At 41.8% G+C, this 21,595-nt stretch overlaps 1 protein-coding gene across 1 annotated transcript; it reads right to left on the reverse strand.

Annotated features, from left to right (window-relative positions):
• Positions 1-5,295: 5,295 nt before the first annotated feature.
• Positions 5,296-8,264, reverse strand: LOC111270026 (uncharacterized). The gene is made up of 2 exons (XM_022850015.2): positions 6,644-8,264; positions 5,296-5,713 (listed from the first exon to the last, which is right to left on the reverse strand). Exons 1-2 carry the CDS (start codon positions 7,503-7,505, stop codon positions 5,688-5,690), a joined length of 888 nt encoding a protein of 295 aa, XP_022705750.1. The 5' UTR covers positions 7,506-8,264; the 3' UTR covers positions 5,296-5,687.
• Positions 8,265-21,595: the final 13,331 nt, after the last annotated feature.

The raw sequence follows: 21,595 nt of genomic DNA on the forward strand, positions 1-21,595 counted from the left end.
CTGAGGTCGATTGTAGGAACTCAACTACTGCCAGTATGGTATCGTAACCATTATAAATTTCGTTTTTCATTGATTTTCTGATTTTAAGTGAAGATGATCGAGCTTATGTGAAGGAAGAGTGGTCTTCATTGTTTCAAGGCGCTCAGCAAGATCGACAGCGTCCTCAAGATTATGGCCTGTAAAGGGAGGTGATTTCTGCAAGCAGCACACCTGGTTCTCGCGATCGTCCTATGTCACCAAGTACAGAGGGAAGTTCTTACTGATGTGAAACGATTCTGCCTCTTCTCTTCCTATATATCTATATGGTTTTCTACCTCGCTTTCCTCCGCGCATGGCTATGTCGCGTGCCCCATTCTGTCTTTGCATGACAGAACTCCTTTTACATAATAAGCCTCTTAACGTTATTATCAACTCGGCTGTTTAACGATAAGCAAGATCTAATTATATTGTCAGCTACGACCTTCCCTAGACGCATTGCACATTGTAGATTTTAAGCAGAGATTATAACAGTAGATTATATAACATATTTGCTTACAGGACCCATGTACAGTGCAGATATGGACATTTGCCTATATTGTCAATGCAATAATTGCCTGCAGCGTTTTTCTTTGCCAGGCTGTACATGATGATTTATAAATTAGGAGCGTGATAAAAATATGCCTGCTCCTGTCAGTATTGAGCTGCAAACCTAGCCTACTGCAAAACAAAATTGCCGTTCTATTTGTTATAGGAAGACGCATAAGAAACTACACACTACGGACGAAAAAGTAACCTTAATATTGTTTTATTTTCAAACGCATCCTATAGATATATATATATATATATATATATATATCGTATTTATTTAGATGTATCCTTTTAATCATGGCACTGTTTAACTGCAGTGCTTCCCAGTGTTAGCCATACTGAAACAACTCCAACCGCCAAAATTCAACACTCACATGTACTAAACACATTTTTCGTCTGCACAACATTCTACTCAGCCAATCGAGTCGTAGAAATGGCGATGAAAAATTTTTTCTTTTCTTGAGGGATTAGAATCTGTATCGGTTCACATTATCGCGTATATTAAAGTGATCATATGGATCAAGACAGCTGTTTTTACATGTAGCACAAATGGAATAGGGACAATAATGTGTCCGCGCTGTTTTAGAGGTTTCGTACGGGGTTTTGTCGGCGTGACGTCGTAGAAAAGCATTTAGTAAAGCGCCTGCAATTCCGCTTGTAAGATTAGCGAATCATAGTTTTACAAATTGTCTTCATATACGTGACTAACCGAGCGCTAATTTCCAAAGCTATCATGATTAAGCGCTCGGTAATAATAGCAATTTCGGTCTCGAAGACACACAACATATATATTACGGTTTTTCATCTGTGCCACAATTGTAAAGTGCTTCTTCATCAAAAAGATCCGGGTGCGAATGTTACCCCATACCGCACAGCGCAATTAACCTTTTTTTAGTTCTATAATTATCAAAAATAACGTTATTACTGTCTCTACATTCGAAGAGACTCAAGAAGAGGACTTTAGGGATCGTATTAGATAAGCCTTTATAACGAACTGGTTCATTGTATGCAGCACACACTTGTCCTTACTATTGACATTGGATAGATTAAAAATCATATATGCGAGATCAAGCAGTGCATATGCCCCACCACATTAAGGTAACGAGTAAGGCTCCGATTCTGGACCCTGATAACCTTCTCTGGAGTGGCGAAGTTAACATTGTTTAAAAAGCGTTCGACACGCTTGACCCAGACTGGAAATGAATTCTGGATGCAGCTGTTATCAGGATGGTCATATCAGCTTCTGAGACTGCATCGTTGGCATGAAAAAAGCTAAAAACAAATAAAAAAAACACATTTCGAACGTACCTACGGTGATATTATCAAGATGACTTGCGCTAAGAATGTTCTCTCAAAAAGCTCTGTGCGAATCTTGGTCACGGACAGAACAGATATTGGTTACACAAAGTAACACATTAACAGAGATTGAACTTTCCTTCTACTTTGATAATATATAATTCACAACCCTCTATAATACAACGCATACCCACACAAGAATTGTTTCTATTTAACGAACGTATGCCTTCCACGACTCATGAGGTATATTTTTAATACCATCGTAAACTTGCCGCGTTAGTTTCGGACTCCATGTCGATTTCAATCCTTGTCGACTCTGCGATATTACTACATCAACCCCCCGGCCCTCTTAAAGCAAATCCACTGTTCTATATTAATCTCTCTATATAACATTTGTGTATCGCTAGACATGATCTAAGTGCGTATTAACGAATTTTATTCCAAAATTACATGCTAGAAAACAGCTGTCTGGGAGGATAAAATAAACATCGCACTTCTACCCAGGGCGATTCATGGATCTTCAACGGGCGACGAAAATGTCTTCGCCAGGATTATTTATGACAATGTACGTCGTAGCCGGCGGCGGTAAGACATCTCCAGACCCTTCACTGCCCACTTACGCGTAGGCATCGGAATAAATGATCATCGATGCAAATAATATATGAATATGAGCCTGTGCAGAGGGCTCCGTGCTGTCATAAGATGTCCTAGAACGTACACCATTTATGTACTTTGAAAAGCATCAAAAAGTAGCTCGTTCTTTAATCTAGAAATAGTCGAACATAAACACTCAGTATGTTTGTGCCAGACATCGGAAAAAAAATAGGTGTCCACGAATGCACTTTGTCTGTTTTGAGAATATACATAATACTGCGTAAGCCGGCGTAAGTGAAAACGATACAAGTGCTATTGGACACAACTGGGAGCCGGCGCCGGTGACGCGTCTCCACGGCAATGTAGCGGGTGAGGTACTTGCCTGATAACTTTAGGGGTACGTCATGGTTTAGGTTCCCATTCAAATACGGATACAGCCGTCTGATGGAACGCCTAACGGCACTGTTTGACACGACACTCGAAACATAGACAAGCGCCAATAACGAACGCATGCACGATACAGGGTCAATGTGATACAATTTATCCTGTTAAAGTAAAGCCAGCCTAGGAAACGTCCCTTTGTAGTGGGATGCGCGCTACAAATCGGTTATTCTTTGGGCAAGATCCAAATATTTCGTTTCTTGCCTTTAAATTACATAGGAATATAGTCTGAAAATAGTGGTCGCCTTTTTTTATTCTTTTATGAATTGGTCTGTGCCAGGTTGGATAAATGATCGACAGAGAAGTCGGTAAGGTAGACACAATTTACCATTTTTGTCCACCCCTGTCAAACTATAAGAATGTATTAGTTTTTTATTTATGAAAACATTTCTCTTCTATGACTTGAAGCCGATGCTGATAGCTTAGCTTGTATGGCAAAAGACATATAACGTCTCCACCGAGTCAATGACTGTACAAAAGCCAACGTTGCAAGCTAGACCTCAATTAGACTTAGAACGCCCTCGGGAATATCGGCTTCTCTAAAATATCCCTGCTGCAAAAAGATTGTTATGACCAAACTTATAGAATGTATTCTAAGTTAGACAGCTTTGCTATGAGAAACTTTGCCTAGGTTAAAACAAATAGTTCCACTTTTCATTGGTTAGATCGCATCCTTCGTTATGAAGTTTTTAACGTCAGTGAGCTACCGTCTTCCCGAAGACCACTAGGCCAAGCTTCGGTTACGACCAATTAATTCCGGAGTGCTCCAACAGTCAGAGTTGTTCAGGCTCATTTCTAGTGTTGTCTAGGAGAGCAGTTCTGATTTTAACTGGGTATAGCTAGACAGTTCTTCCCTTCTGAGGTGCTCTGGCCAAAGCATTGTTGCTTGGGGTAAAAAAAAGAATGAACATTTCGATGCGTCGGAGTTTGGCCGCTTACGTAGCGTAAGCGGCCATACTCCGAGTTACATAATAACAATTCTTACGTTTCAGTCCTATATAATACAATATGTACTTATATATAGTAATTATTATTCGATCCATATAAATAGTAATGTAACACATACTGCAATGAACAAGCGGTTATTATTATTATCATTGCAATCGCAGGGAAAAAAAAAAACGAGATATTCTCATATGAACCTGTTTACGAAGAGCGAGATTTTCCACTAAGTCATCCTCCTCGACGGCGTTTTTTGTGTCTGGACATTATATATACCTTCGAACCATAACTACGTTCCTTTGCCTTCCTCTTCGTTTTTTAGGAACTGGCCTATCAGGGCACCGAACGGCGCAGAATAAAAAGAAAATATGTCACAATAAACCTTGCGCGACCTTGGATGCGTCTGGTTCCTTTCATCGTCGTAGTGGTCGTAGCATAACCATGGTAGAATGAATAGCAACATTAGCGATCCAGGTTTCCATGGTTCGCCGCCGCAGCCATGGCTTGGTAACCAAAATAGTGTCAGCTGGCAAAGTTTATTATTATTATTATTGTTTATATTACAATGGCTTCTATTACAATGGGGAGTGTTCCGGGGCCATATGCTCCGCCTTCGCTTATTCCCCATGTTTTTTTGCTTTGACGTTCTCGCTGTCCATAGGCGACACGTAAGGTGTACAGCTCTATCCCCATTGTTCATCGTCTTGCCTATTGTGATAACCTTTAGTTCCTTTTTTAGCCACCGTCGGCCCGAACGTAAAGGCAAAGCGGGGCAGTCACTAAGTGTTTCCTGCGATGAGATCGTGGGTACACATCGAAAAAAGCTAAACATTTTTCAACTAAACAGCTACGCCTGTGACGATATTTGTAACGAGGCGAGGAATTTTACTATTATTTCGAATAAAGCCAATGATAACGATACTGTCGCATTAAACCGTAACAAGCCCTATTATCATACTGAGATGAACAATGGGACCAGTATCAAGAGCAATAATTCGAAAGCCCGTTGCGTAGAAGGAGGGTACCAATTTGTTTGTCTGAGAATCCTACAAACACATGCTAGGAAGGATCAGATACTGTAGATGCAATTGGTTTCTTAAAGGGGGGCAGCGCTTAAAAGTAATATTGGAAGTACAACTTAGTCAGAAGCAGGCGTATAAACGACAACATCTATTAAAGTATACGTACAGTTCCTAACTGATGTGTTATAGGGGTTGCTCAATATGTACAATAAACATTTAGAAAAAAAAAAAAAAAAACGCACTTCATGCTGCAGTTTGCACAGAGCAGCTGAGTACAGTATGGAATATATATTTCACTGCTTACCCCGATAGCTTTAGCAGCTTAACGTCTCATTTTGCCGTTATGCTTACTTATGTAGTAACTGGTTAATATCGGACGCTCGTTCAGACGGGTTAGTGGTAAAACTATTCGCAATAAGTGACTTTGATAGCGTACGTTACAATACCCAACAATTTATTACTAAAAATATTATATAAACACTGATCGCTGAAATGCACATCTACGAAACTACTTTCAATATTGTTATCTGACAATAAAACTGATAATTTTTTGCTATCAATAAGATCTACCCTTGCTTTAGCGGCTAATTTGTGATCCAGTTAGGTACTAAGAGTATTTGTCTTATACTATTATTGTTATTACTAAAGTTACAAAAATTACAGTCGTACTTATTTCAGCATCTAATTTAAATCAATCTAAATATTATCTCCAGTTATTGGGAAAGTTCCTGGCTAAAAGGTGACTGCTGTGGCTTGTCTCACTGAAGAAATTTCGGTAATTTCGAAATTCTCTGATCCAAATCCGTTTGTTAGCCCGGATAGCTTTTAAGCTCCCTTCAGCCTTGGCGTTTCTAAAGAGGTAAACAGGAAACAAAGTAACTCGCACGCATGCTTACAGATAATGGCTAACAATATAAAGGTGGTATAAATTTAGTAGCTTGCGCGATTATGCAAATTATTTTAAACATGGCGTTCGGGTCGAAAACAAAATTTCATTATTGATCTCGGCCCGTAGTATCCTTCTACAAGCACTGTATCGTGGTGGGAAAAGTCTGGACGGACCAAAAATGACCCATAATAAGACTATACCGGCTGATTCTAGCGGCCGAATACAATGGTTCATCTTGCAGCCTCACACGGTTAGTAGTGGTTGTACCGGTTGGGAAGATGAAACTTGCGTTTTAAATTGAAATGTTTGGGTTTTTTGTTGTAGATAATATGGCAGCTCATAGTTTCTAATCTAAGGACGAGGTATAAAAAAAAAAAAGCTTTAAAGACATAGAATGATTATTCTTTGGAATAATATTCAAAGGCCAATAAACTGGGCTTTACAAGATCGAGCACCTAAGCTCAACAGTACGATCAAAGTGAATGATATCGTTATAAAAAGATAATAAACCAGTAGCCTTTTTTACGTTCAAAATGTCCAGGTTTCCTTACTAATTTTGACAAAGGGAGAGGAGTAAGTATTAATCGAGCTTTTCTAATTCTGAGAAACTCCATTCCTTTTATTTAATGCCATTGCAATACTCACATAGGAAGAAATGTGATTTGAAGCTACCCTAAGACCCCATCTAATTCTGGCATATATCTGACGCCTGCTAGTGGCCCCCCTGTTCAGTCAACAGCCAAGCTCGTCTTTGACTCACGCTAGCCATTTCACGTCAGCCGAAGGCAAACTCAAACCCAAATGGAACAAGGTTAACTTCAATTATACATCAGTATTCAACTATTGTTATCTAATAACTTGTGTCTATCTAGGTGTTCGTGCTTCTACTAACCAACCGCTGGCGTATAGATGTTAAGGTATAGACAGTCCTCGCTCTGTTTTTGTAGATGTGGCAGTAGACGCCGCAGGTGTTCAAGTCTGCCCGCGGGCATTCGGCGAAGGGCATCCGTCTCGTTGTGCACGTCAGGCGGCTTCTGGGGACAGACGGGCGCTGGTCGGTCGGCCATACGAATGCCCTTCCAGTGCGTCGGCGTTCCCGGTGGCATGAAACGCATGGCGCCGGTGGGTGCCGAAGCGTACGGCACGCCCAGGAACACCTCGACTGGCTGAAGGCTGTGTCGTAGACCACCTTCCGGACTCACAATAGAGCCTTTTAGAGCGCCGTACTTGGTCGTCACCGTGCGCGAGCTGAGACGCCCTGAGCCGTCCGCCTCACAGGGCCCGATCAGAGCTCCCCAAAAAGCCACAACTAAGAGAAGCGGCACAAATTTTACGGTCCCCACCATTATCACCGCGGCCGTGAAACGCTCATGCGCATCAGCGAACAAAGACAGCTTGAGTAGTCCGCGTGGTGTCCGTGGCGAAAACGCTGACGACTGTGACATCATCCGGGGCATCGCCACAGCACTTGCCGTAGAAGACGGAGGAAGAGTTAGAAAGGAGGGTGAAAACCATGATCTAATCGTTGATGATGGTAATGCATTCGTTGATGGTAAACATGTAGCCGAAAGGGGCCAAGAAGAAGAGCTAATGCCGCTGTAACAATGGCCGTGCAAGTTGTCGCTGCCTTGTTTTTCGATGCTGCTGTTAGTTAGGGAAGATGTGGGGTCTTCGTTTTGATACGGTCGAGGTCGTCTCGGCCCAGGCCATTGTTGTGGAGCTGCCTCATCTATAGCATACATCTTGAGCAGCATACGCTAACTCAGGCAAACAAACTCGACTGACACGCCTGCTTTACAGTTAGTGAAGGTGACGGCGGCGATTTCACGTGCCTTGCACTGCTGTGTGAGGATCTGACGTGGGGCGTTCACTAGTTGTCTGTGGGCGTTGGCCAGCCGATCAGGTTGGCGGGAGCGGGGCCGGGGAAGTCGCCTTACTCAAGGTGTCCGCCACATTTTGATCGGATGACAAACGTTCCTTGACGCCAAGTAGATTCTGTTCTGGCGCTGCTGTTAGCTGTCTTGCCTTTGTCGCACATTTAGTAGATGGTGCCACACAAAACGGTGATTAAAATTTATGACGTCGCTGGACGATGCCGCGCGTAACTCTGGCTGTAGTAAGTGCTTGTCGTGTTGTTGTTTTTGTTGTTGCAAGGGTACCAACAGTCGAAGCTGTAGAAAGTGTCGTGATAGCCTGACGTACCGGTTGTTATCCACGGGCATTGCACAAAAACCACAGCCATAACCACTAATCTAGTGAAGTGAACTCTAGTTACGCATCAATGACCATACATACACAAATGTGTATGATAGTCTAAAATAACTAATGTATGCTATTCTAGCAGTTCATAATAACGACGCTCGATTCGAATCACTGGCTACTCACGCACTCATTCATAAACGACAAACGTTTATTGTAGGTTGACCAAGTCTCATGCGTTTGGGTGAACCTTAGATCATACGTACTGCACAGGCCAAGGACAGATGCACGAGGAACTCGCACTCGTACGCTAGGCTTCACTTAACACAACTTTCAACACTAGTACACACTGTAATTCAACCGGGACTGATCGATAGCAATAACGATGAAATGATCTGACTGACGGCGTATTGGGGGGGGGGGGGGTTTCCAGATAGAGGCTATCCGGCGCACTGTACACCGTGCAGTAAAGCAATCCGTGCTAGTGCACTTCCTTCTAGTAGTAATAGTATGGCTAACATGCAACAAGAGCGATTCTATCACAGTAGTTTAAAATGAATAACACCAATAAAACACGTTAACTAATCACTTCACAGCTACTATTAATTAGCTGGTATATATAAGCGGCATGGATTTTTATCATGACAAATTTCACAGTCACTCTCATCAAAAGCGAGACTCAAACATATAGAAAGTTGGCGGTGGCAATAGAAACGATAACATGTACAGCGCCAACAACGTGGTACTGGCTTGATGTGGCCTTTGCTATTTGTGGTACTTCACTACCACAATCAAGTCGTTTCATTGATCACGTCTGGCACGATCTGACGGCGGCGCTAACGCTAACGTACGGTTCACGCACCGTAAGGACGTCGATTTCATAAAGACATTCGTATATTTGAAAAAATCTGTAACTTTGGTATGTCGTTTATGACCGCTGACGAGACGCTGGCTGCCGATGGCTAGCTTCTGCAGCGTCATCTACAGCCAGGATGCACAGTTGCCAAGCGTGACAATATATATCTTTTTTTGTGTCTTTGAATCGATCTGAAAATATTTCAAGTCGCCGATGGCGCCTTCGTCGCCTATCGCACTCACGTCACCTCTTTGTCGACACTATAGGTTTCACACACGTGCCACAGTATCTTCGTGCGTATATATTGACCTGGATTAAGTCTAGCCCCCGGTTGCTCGCGAAAGCGATATGTATCGCACGTAGACACTCACGTAATCCACCACATGACTGCTGTGTTTTGGCAGGAGTTTCGAAAGAGGTCAATTGTCGTTTCTACGCAAAGAAGTCGGTATAATCTAGTCACCCGGCCGTTGTTAGCACCGAAGGTAATAATAGCATTAGACACCTTCGTTACTATTGATGTTGAAATTTAGCTCCAGCTCGCGTTGTTAGCTCTTTCCCTCGAAGGTTTGATACTCGTGTGCTAACAAACGATAGAGGTTATACGGCAACGAACATAAGAACAGAATAGGTCGACAGAGTAACCAGCGGGCTGCGCGTATCTGTCACAACAAGCTACGTATCATATATAGATATATGGAGCATATAGAAGGGGATGGCGCCGGACAAATCAGGTAGGTCGGCCGTGTGGGCGACCCGAATGCCGATAGTGCCGCCACGCATAGAAGTCTAGAGGGTAAGACGCGGTCTGAGCCTGGCTTTAGCGGGTACGGCCGGGGAGGGGAAGAGAGACCGAACGAAGGAAAGGCACCTAGAAACGGCCACGACCATCGTCTGGGAGAGGGAACCGCCGGTGGATCCTTTCCCTCTTCGCTCTGCTCCGACCTCTGCACAGGTTGCTCCTGAGTCTGAAACCGCCTGGCAGCCTGGCGATCTGCAAGGTGGGCCGCTAGCATGCTTGCCAAGTAGAGACGCAATTGAAAGCATGCAGGAAAGCTTAGAAATGCAACATGTAGCAGCTGAAACGATGGGACGGACATGGACAGAAAAAAAACAACGCGTTTCCGCTCTCGCCCGAGCGAGTTCGACATTGTACTGTGTACGCATAAAGAAATATGCCAGAGAGCTAGACGAAAATAGATTGATCAAGAAACGAGAAAAGAAACCAGTGTGTGCCGCACTCTGTGCTGTGGGGTGTATTCTGTTCGTCGCTTTGCATTTGCCTTTTTGTATAGAGCATTCGCGACGGGTTCGGAGGTACTTTGCCCGACGAATTAGTGGATTACTTGTTCGGTAGCAGCACTAGTGATCGTCAACCGAACAGCTGAGCGTATAGTTCACGCATCACCTAGAGCTGTTTCTTTGCTGGGTGATGTTGATGATTGACACCAATAGGAGCAATTGATAAGTGTAACGGCTGGAAGTATTACGATATTGACAATGGGAAGAATGAGACAATAAGACGTGTAGAATCCAACGTACGCTCCACTGTATTACCGGCGGTAAGACAGTAAGCGTACGAATGTGCAACGACGATGATGGCTTTATACATACATACCGCTGCAATAAAATCATCGCCATATACATATTTGACCACCATATTTTTTCTATTATGCTTGTGAGAATTTAAAAAAATATTATTATTTTCAGATTTAGAGGCTCCTTTTGGAAAGAAGCATGAAAAGGAGCGATATCTGTCGACTCAATCTTTACGAATGGATACCGTATGTAGCCATTCTGTTAAATATAAGGGATCATCAATATAGAAGGATGCATGTTATTCATCTCTGTTAATATGCGGACAATTTCCAATTTAGGATGTACATATTTGAAACAGCGTTTAAAATCCAATAAACTAAAGGTTTTAGTACTCAGTCAATTTTCAAAGAAACCCTCCGACATGAGTAAGATGAAGAATTCTATCAGTCGTAATACCGACACATCGTAATCGGTCATAATCTATACTTACATATTCATCGAGCCTTTCACATGAAGATGATAGCTAATAAAGATATTTGTTAGTTTTATGTACGTTAGCTTTCTACCTAAAGCCAATTGGAAGATCAAAGTCGCTTGAAAGGTATACGAATTGTTTAACACGTATAATGCATGACTAACAATTACGTCACCCCGGTTGTGCTCTTCACTTTAACACTATTTGGATGATTTATTTCAACTGAACGTATAGGCTCGTTTAACCAGCGTGTATGTTATTGCACTTTGTCTTCACATAAAAATCTCGCCATTACAAGACAAGAAACGTATGGATATTAGCTCTAGGAAATTTTAGCCTAATGAAAAATTATATTCTTGCTTAAACTTGGATCTTTTTTATATCTCCGCAAAAAGGTACGATGAACCACAATGAATATTCTATCGTCCCAGGGGACGAAGGTGCGACCCTACAGTTGACTCGGTAATAGGTTTCATCCTTTTGTCCAGAAAATTAAGCATTTCCTCAAAGCAAATGATCATTTGTGTGGCCTGATTCAAGCTATGCTCGAGTGTGCGTTTATGAACGAGCTGGCACATTGTCCAGTCAATTTTGAAAATCGCGGGTTTTCAATTTCTAACAACATTGACAGTTTAGCATGCAGACCTCTACCAGTAATAAATGCACCTGCTCGTGCAACCGGTGTCACATTCGACAATTGTCCGTATATCCAGTGAAGTAATAGAGCAAGCGACCGAGTAAGGCGAAGCCTTTTTTTGGCGCGATTGCCAAAAGAGGTTTCACAGAATGGCCACCATCGAAGGGGACGGCGATAAGGCAGATCGGTTAGCTGCGACATGATCAAAATTGCAATTTATCAATTGGAATATCGAACCGGTCGCTGCTGCTCTGACGTTACATTACGAGCACCGGCGACATCATACACCGCTGGGGTTTCACGCTCCCGAACGACAGCGTACCGGGAACCACGCTGTGGTGGGCGCACTGCCAGACACCATAGGAGTCACTTCCTCGATTGCTTTTCCTTTTGTCCTCTATTTATACCAAAACAACATTGTACATCCTTTATGCTACTATACGTTGCCACGTGCTGCTGGAGTTGCTCGGCGTGGATCGAACTTTTTTTGGACAGCGGCGGGTATGTTGAATACGCACCCAACAACAACAAGAGTAACAACCACTTCGTTACTAATTTATCTTCATGAGGACGTCCCCTGGCAAGTACCTACTTACAGTACACTTAGCTGTCAGCGATTATCTCGACACATTCACGCGGTGTAAGTATAAGTTCGCAAAGCTATGCTAAAGGACGTTTTAAGCAGGATGCGCAGATCCGCTCATACTTCAGACTAATTACAGGTGGCGTATGTACGTATTTTCAGTCGATGCAGTTCCAGAAATGCAGCTACTCGTTTATTGTTGAATGTAAATGGGTAACTGTAGGTAGTACTGGACGACGTTCTAACCCTCAATTAAACATCGCGGTCAAGGGTAGCATAAACTCAAGTTGTCCAAAAATGACTTTACATAACGGTTCGTGTTCTTCTAGCCTCAAACTGTTTCGCAGAGCAGAACTTGTAAGAATTGCTCTACGGCCAAGAGCGCCAAAACACAGCAAGCTATTAGCGGGATACGTAGATTCTCATTGATAGCACGGCTTATAAAAGAGAGGTCTCGAAGATAAGAGATCTCTTGGGATCTGGTGTAACGTGATAGTACGCGCGGAAGTTTTCCAGGAAGATCCGCAATGGCTCGTCGGTTCTTTTTTTCGTTTTCATGAGTAGGACAAAAGTATAGTTTTGGGAAAAAGTTTCACGAAAGCTGAGGATTCCCTCTTAAATAGGAAGTGCAAAACCAGCTTGACTCTGTAACAGCACGAGTACCGTTCTGCGTCATGTCGAATGTTTTTCTCCCGCTTGAGATGAGCGGCAAGATCCTATGAGATTTAGACTACCAACGACAGACCAACCGCCCTGCAGTTGGTACACAGATAAAGGGAGGCGAAGATTCGGAAACATGGACCATTTTCTGAAGTGGCCTGTCCTATGAACGAGATTTTTTTTGTGGGCGAGAAACGGTCAGCCACGAAAATGTGAGTCCATTGATAGGACTGATAAGACAGACTCACCGTTCTCCGTTTCCGTATCAGCGTTAACCTAAACCTCAGACCTAAAGCCCGCTTTACTCTATCGTCATTAGGGTATATTAGAGCTCGTTCGGTAGCCCTTTTCGATTCTGTTTGGAGCCTTGGATAGGACCATCAGTCTCAGGCTATTGATCGTGCTGAATGTATCTCACTTAGAAGACTTCTTATTCACTCTTTGGTTATATTGTTAGCTAACAGATAAGAAGACGGAAAGGCAAGCCGGTAGTGTGTATGAGCTCACATTGTATATGATATGCTCGTCTTACTTCATAGACCTGCCGAAATTTTGCAAGGGGTTTCTGAAACAGCAAATTTTTTTCTTGATACGGTTTTGATGTACTAATTTTTTCATTTTATTACATCGGTATATAACTATACCAGGCCTGAACCAAGGATTTTTGACTTTTTAGTATTCTATTAAATCTAGTACTTTTTCTTTAGTAGCTTTTACTTCATCTTTTTGAATATAGATTTCTGGGAAAACTAAGTAGTACATATATTCGATATTTAGTTAGTTACAAGCATCTAGATAAGTAACGAGAAGACCCGCCATCAGGACATTCTGTAAACTTGCGCCAGTACAGGATATGTTTAAAAAAGTTGCTTTAATGCTGAACTATTATTGCGTATATAGTTTTTTTTTTACCTAACATAACAGTGAAGGCAAAAACCCTATGAATGGCTAAGCAAGTTCTAAAAAAAATTCTTCAGGTACAGGCCTAGTGCTAGCAGCCTCCGCGGTAACGAAAAAAAGTAAATATACATGAAGGGAGTATCTACTCAAAGCTAACCAGGCCAGCTATCCAGCTAGACCTACGAACACGGACGAACCGGAAACGTAGAAGGTTACTGAAACAGAAGACTCACGCATTGTATGAAATGCGTTCGCTAACCTTGACTTTGGCAATAGGAAAACAACGACAAAGCCGCTCCCTTTGCTGCCTGGTTTTGGGGTGTTCATAATTAGCAATAGCATTTGGCTAGCGCCATACGCCATACCACGACCCTTAAGTGCTTAAATTCAGACCCAGATGCAAGAGACTTATTCGCATCTATGCACAGGGCCTTGGTATGAAAGAAAGTTCGACGGAAGTTTTCCCATCCTACCTAACACTAACCAGGTTTACATGTAGACGATTTATTTGCTACGGTATGTTATCATTGTTGTTAGGTGTTTCTAAAACAACTCGAATGAAAACAAATGAGGTAAAGTAAACGTTTTTTAATTCCTATGTATATAGTGATTCGTATAAATGTAGGATAGATGCGACCTTCGAGTGATGGTAGAAGGATTGTGCACACCACGAAATGTCTCGCTCTTATGTATTTGTCAACATAGACCAACAAGATGCCGCTTTTGCGTAGTTGCGATATGAAAAAGTATTTGCTTGTGAGCAAATCATGGGCAAACGCCTGCCTGGACAAAGGCATGACATTAGGCCATGTTTCCTGAGGATTAAGTGCGCCAAACGAAGACCCCCCAAAAACCTGAAATACAAGCAATTTTGGTTTTTCGATGTTTATTTTTTGTGTCTAAAACGTTTGTACAAGGTGTTCTTCTAAATGTAAGTTTCTTATGGGCATTAACTACACAACTTCTTGATTTGTTCTATTTATATCCGCTAAAAATAATAATAATACAAATACTAAAAACAATATTGTCTGTGTGATTTTCATCACACAATCTAAACGGAACCTGTACAATAGAAATGTATGATAATGTGTAATGTCGTATCTTTATTTCAGTATATTATATTGAGCAATTTTCTCGCGTAGGTCGGCCTAACTATCTTTCCCGTTAGTAGAACCGTTATCATACATTCGTAATGGAGACTAATTAGGCGTGGATTATGACGCAGCGAACGCCTGCGGCTTTACAGATCATAAGTAGTAAGAAACTCAACTAATACGCTGCTAACGAAATCATGTCTAATGAAGGAAATCCTTAAGCATACACAGACCTTGATAACTGTTTTAATAAGCTCATTGTTTATAATCATAGTCCAATTACACCACCCTTAGGAGCCCCTTAAGGACACCGGCAAATGAGCCTGAGAGTAGACGCACATTGTCGATACTAGGGATATGTGGGACACCTACATATGAAATTTGTTTTCAAGCAAAAACTTGCGACACTTCTTAATTTGAAGGAATTAACTGAAATCTGTAGCACTTGTATATATATCTCAGTGTTTCAAATCGGAAAGTATATAGACCTGGTCAAATTTGACAGGCCTCGCGCGGCCTTGAGTACCACTTCAGTAGGAAACTTTGCCATTAGTAGCTCATTAAAGAACTAAAACAGAGAACAATTTGTCCATCCCAGTCGCGGCACCACCGTTTAGAATAAATTATTGGATTAATTTTTGTTAGCAAACCACCCAGGTAGTGTTAATATTACCGACGTCATGATTTATAAGGTAACCGACATCAAAAATTATTGTTATTGCAATCGTGACGAGAATATCTTACGATGTATACGAGATATATATGTGACGCTAAACTAACGGAACAGGTGTGCCTGGTTTTCTCGGCTCCTCTACTCGCATATTGGAATATTTTCTCGAGGCCGCCTTTTCTTTTCTTAGTCTTGCTGTGGATCCTTAAAGCAGATTTCAGTCACTTTAGGTCTTAAAGTTGCTCAGAAAAGCTGTCGAGTATATATTTTATCGGCCTCATCGTCGCAAACAGAATCTCTTTTGTTTAGAAAGTACGCTCTCGTACGCTCGCTGTCGCCGTCAGCAGTAGCGGTGACAGGAGCAGTATTTATCGTAAATCTTTGCGATGAATTTTTCTGCCATAAACCTTCGACGAGTTCGACATATGACTCAAGACTTGGTTGCTTAGTAGAACAACCGTAAAGGTGGGGCGGGCTCCGACCTACGGTCGAGACCCCTTGTCTGTGCCATCGGCTGCGTCTTCACCACCCAGACCCTTTCAAGGTGGGTCGCAAAATGTTTGTCGCCGTGTGTTTGCTCATGGCAGCCTCATAGCATCTGGTAGAGCATATCCCTTCTAATTAAAAGAGGAAATGGCACGGATGGCAAGAATAATATAGATACGAGATATATAGATCGTAAAAATGACGATGACGAACACAGTGATAAGCGAGGACGTTTTTTTTAGACCTTTTGTTTAAATGAGTCCATCAGAAAACTGATCATGAAATACTTAATGTAGTTATATGCTCGGTAGCGTGCAAACGATAAGTGGAAGGAAATAGATTCTTGTGGGAAAGAAAATGGGAAAGAATCAATTACCAGGTAGAATGGACGATGATATTTTTAATAATATCGACATGTACATCAACATATGTACATGTGATGTACACTAGCACTCCGTGCATTACAAGTGGTATTACTCAGCTCGTCAATAAACACGAGCTAATTTATTCGATCTATTGTGAAATCTATCAGTTTTGTGGAATTCAGGAACTTGATATGCTTATGCGCTATATCAGATCGCCTTTCTGCAAACGATTCGGCGCTGATTGAATATGAATCACTGTGATTTTTCTCATTTCTCGAAGCGTTTTGACGATTTAACTTATTTCTAAGTCTCTTTTCTCGGAAATTTCTGAAATGCATATGTATCCGACACACTGCTATATTAGGGAAATACTAGGGACAGCTTTTGGCGCGTGAGGTACATTCGTTTCTTTTTTTTTGTTTTGTCCATTAAGCTTTCATATAGATGTCCAACATAATAGTATGCTTTTCTGCTAAAAAGATTTAAATAGAATATATTCTTGCAATAATTGTATTTACCAAACCGGAAAGCGCATGAGCCGTACAGTTCTTACTACTTTGGAACTACTATAGTAGATAACTAGAATACGCGGATTGCAAAGCTGTGTATCTCGGCATAAAAACATAGCTAAAATTATAGGCCATGTTACATCATACTGGTGCACGAAAACCATGCCAAGACCTAGGAATAGCATGAAGATGAGGCTATGAGCCTTCTCCCCTTTTTGTCCTTGAACAAGCTTTCCTTGATAGTAAAGTAGCTGCTTCTTATCCCTGTACGTTCTATCTCAACCCATACTCAGTGAAATCGTTCTGTGTCTCGATACGATCCAATGAACTGACTCCTTGTTTATGTATTTTTTAAAGCTGTGGAAAGGTTTAACCCCAGCCACATTACCCGTATCCGCTGTTTACGTCACGCCAATCGGTCGTTACTAAAACTATCAAACAGTTGGCAAAATTCAACGATGATTTTGGTGGCATCATTGATCGTGTACAATATTACAGGTAATGGAGAACCGACGAACACGAAGTGCGTGCGGAACACGGATGGAGTTTATTTTGGTCAATGTTTGATGTAACGGCACAATTTCAATTGATCAAAATATATGGTTACGGGAAAGTTTTACTTGTATTTAAAGTATGTATTGGCATTATTTGGGCGCACTACCTCTTAAACTTCAACTAATGTTCAGCTTGCTAATTAAGTAATAACATTGTTTTTGATACGTGTCTAAGTTTGTGTAAGGGTTTTGTTTTAAGGGAGTTTATTTTTCTTAGTATTTGCTTTTAAGGGAGCTTATTCTATGTCAGTATGCCAATCTAACGGACAGCAAGCTTAACCAGAAAACATCTATCTGTAAGAATAATTAACTCCGTTCAGAGGAGCAGCGACGGCGACTACGAAAAGCAAGATCACTCGCCGACACGAAAAGAGGCCAAAGTCGAAGAAGTACGTGGCCAGCTTGAGTAGAAACCCGACGTGAGCAGGAAAAGTAGGGAGCCTAAATGAAGTCTATTTTAAGCCTGAATTTCCTTTTCTTTCTCTCCGTCGCTTTCGGTCTCGTTATCTTTCTACTTTTTCGTACGGTTCGAGCAGACTCCAGCCAAAGACGCTGTAGCAGCCCCGTCTTTTTCTCTCTGTCCGTCTACAACGACAAAGGCGCTTCCCAAAAAGATAAACATCCATTTCACTATTCCTTCAGTGAACATGCTTCTTTAGCCGTGCGTTATAGCTACGGAACGACGCTTCCAATAGCATTAACCGAGTGTGCCATGTGCTCACGCTGGTCATCCTTTACTTAGGCAGCGGAACCTGGTGGGCGCTTCTTCGGTTCGCTAATTTGCTACTACCGCTACTGCTGCGGCTACGGCTAGTGCTATAATGACTATTCATCTTCTCCAGCGTAAGGACCCGAATCGGCGGCGTTATTGATTCTGTCGCTATGAATCCTCATATTTGCTGAGCCTTTAGCGCTTCCGCTCATCGAATTAGGGGCGCCAAAATTCAAGCGCCTCCAACGACAGCGAGCGTCCGATACCCAACTTAGGTAAACTAGAAGAAGCCACTCCAGCAGTAGAAAAACAACGAAGTAGACACAAGGTCAGGTATAAATAGCAGCAGAATAGACGTACACATGGACGCTCTTTTACCACTCATTCGTTGGCCTTTAAGCAGTCTATAGTCAGTGTGGGTCTGCGTCTGGCCTTATTCGCATTGATGTCGAGCTTCAGAAGAGATAAAAAATGGACACGAGAGAATGAGAAAAGACAACTGATGCCCGAAGCCTTTTTCCAATCGGGCAACATCATTGACACTCGCAGACTCCTCTCTACTTATTTTGGTTGAAGCGTTTGTTGTTGTTGTTGCTGCTGCTGCCGCCGCCGCCGCCTACCCGCGTGTCATGTTGTTTTTTATCATAAATCTTTAAAGATTAGTTGGCCGTTTGTCGATAGTGCCGTTTTCTTGTTGTTATAGATAGAATAGAATGTCCGGCAGAAAAGAGGAAAAATTGAAATTACAACCATCGGTAACACCCGCAGACGGATAGTGGTTGCGGTGGCTATTATAGAATTCGATGTTGAAGTTTTCCTTCAATAACGAGAAAAAACAATTGTCACAGTCATTTCTGGATGAAATGGAAGGACGTTATCAAAACTTAGATAGTAAATTTTGAATAAATTCAATGCAGACCTACAGAGAGGCCTGATATCGTTTAGAAGGTGTACTACAGTATGATAGGGCATACAGCTCAAGTCACTATGCTGCAACGTTACAATATTCAAGGGAAATAAACGTTCTAGATTAAGCCTAAATGAGTTCTAAGAATATGCAGTTCGCTTACTATACTTATCGAAGAAAACTTGCGTCCATACTGAATTACGCGAAACTTCGGAAATGTTTAAAACGTGTCGCGGCAGCGTTCAATATCTGTTTAGAGGCAAAGATTAATTAGGTATTCGTGCTGATCTTTCATCACTGTGAACGACTGTAGCCTGTGGATAACGAAGGTGACAGAAAGGCGCTGTCAACAATATGCCAAAGCAGCTTACATAAAACACACCGGATACGTTAGATTTAGAAATCCCCGTTGAGATTAGCTAGGTGAAACACCACGTTTCTTCCTGCTCCATGGGTAACGTATTTGGCTGCCAGTCTTAGAGACACGTTACCACGATAACGCATAGTAGAGGTAGTAGTAGTAGTAAGTAGTGTCGGTGTCAAGCGACACTGCTGTTCTTAGTACGACCAAATCACACCATGGAAGAAAAATGGTAAAATGGTGGACATGAACAGGAAGCTTCTATCGTATGAAAGGCGGACAGATACCTAAACGCCATTTGATGACAGCTCAAAGCTTGCCTCGCGCTTAGGCTTTGCCCTAACCACGTATATCAAACAAATATATATCGTTATAAAATACTCAATACGGTAGTCGAAGTATGGAGTCGATTTACACAATAATTTTCTAGAAAATTGGCTAGCCCGACGCGACGCGTAGATACATACATATACACCTAAATTATACGGCGATAAAGCATTTCCGTTGCTAGACCCAGCTGCATTATAATTGACGGTATCTATTTCGAAACAGGCAGTACCATTTGCGCGGGACAGGCAAGACATTATCTTGAAAGGTATTAAAATAAGAGGCGGAATTCAGGAGAGAGACGTACCGAGTACCGCACCATGATGAAACCACCCGATTATCTCTCCCCGTACGCCTGAGTGGCCCAGAGATGGTGCGCAGTCTACGCTTAGTGCTTATACAGCATTACTCTGATTTCTAGCTCGAGCGATGCCCAGAACGAACTAGCGGACCCAACTATGCGTCGCTATATGATGACCCGCAAGTATTGTATATTTCGGTTAGGAAGGGTATCGTTATGATAAAGCTGAGTAGATACCATAGTCCCTTTCAAACATCTTATATAATATACGAATATAGAGAACTATGGCTACATGTCAATATCGTAACTTTCTTAATTAAGGCAAGTGCAGCACTTGTCATATATATAATATATAAAGGTCGATGCAATTTGGTCCAGTTCAACCTTGAAAAAAGAATTCAATTCAGTTTTCGTAAAATTATGTTTAAAATTAAAAAAAAAAAAGTTTAAAATGAATTTCCTAAAACTTTTGTAATTATCAAGCTGGACTAGCTTGAAGAATCTAATTTAATAAAACTATTCGGTACCTATACCAGTTATTTGCTCTGACATACGATAAATAGTGCGATGCATATAATTAATTAATTATAATTAATAAAACTTCTTTAGCAAACATTCAATTTTGGCAAGGCGTTATTCGTTTATGGCGCGCTATACATATATCGACTTAGAATATGTTATTTATTTGAACAGACAATCTTTGGTTTTAGCTAATAGGAAATTAGCTTTTTTATAGGAAAAACATACTTTGGAAATATCGACTAGGGAATGTCTCAGCCCTGCAAAAGGGTTTAAATACGTACGAGCACTGCAAATGCGACGGTGCCTATATCGCAAACTACAAAAAAAATGCAGTGTTTTCGTGTTGGCGTTTCATACAAAAGCCGAATTACTGGCGATGAACTCGACGAGACGCTTAAAGATTGAATTAAATATTCATCCATTCAGCTACAATGCTTCAAAGTGCAAAGAAGCTATGAAAGGTCTTCAAGCTTATTATTATATCTCTACTAGCATGTCTGTACCGGCCAGTTTATCCCTCCTGCTATTCGTGTTCATCATTTCGAGGAATCAGTAATAAATATAGCTATTAGTTTACTATTGAAACGTGTCTTCCCCACACCTCTCACAAAGTTCTTCTGTTTCTTTTTAAGTTGCGTCGGCCGCCTTATGTCGTTCGTTCACGTCGACTAACCCGTAAGTTACTAGTGGATCGCAAATGCATTTGATTTTACGGCAGGAGTCACTGAGTGTAATCCATCGACGCTACCATGAGCTTCATCTCAGACTGATACGTCGAACAATGCCATGAAACTGAAGGATCCGATAACAGTGGCCGCCGAGACGCTGGCCGAGCAAGCAGGTGCTTCATTTGATGAGCAGACGGCAAGCGTGTGGATATCAGAGAGCTACTAAAGCGACCATTTCCACTAGGTCTGACTCTGCTGGCGCTGTTCATATGCTTGCCTAGCTACCTGGTGGAACCAGCGATCGGTGAAAGAAGGAAGCGATTATTACGAAGAAAAAAAAAGGAAGATAAGACGATGGCTTGGTCCGTTTTACAGTACCGCAACGAGAACTATTCGAACCGCTGCTTAGGGTTCGTAAGGGTAAGAGATACAGAGAGAGAAACGAATATAGAGGGCAAGACACTAGAGTGTAACGCATATTGGAGTTGGGGCATTGGGAAAAGTTCAGCCTTGAGAAAG

The sequence above is a fragment of the Varroa jacobsoni genome, unplaced genomic scaffold, assembly GCF_002532875.2.
Source record: "Varroa jacobsoni isolate VJ856 unplaced genomic scaffold, vjacob_1.0 scaffold_1430, whole genome shotgun sequence".
Classification (NCBI taxonomy): domain Eukaryota; kingdom Metazoa; phylum Arthropoda; class Arachnida; order Mesostigmata; family Varroidae; genus Varroa; species Varroa jacobsoni.

Excerpts from the sequence above, each read along its gene's own strand:
- LOC111270026 (XM_022850015.2), bottom strand. The coding sequence starts at position 7,505 with ATGCTGCTCAAGATGTATGCTATAGATGAGGCAGCTCCACAACAATGG. Across the intron at positions 5,714-6,643 it reads CATCTATACGCCAGCGGTTG|AAACGCCAAGGCTGAAGGGA; the intron begins GTTAGTAGAAGC and ends TTACCTCTTTAG.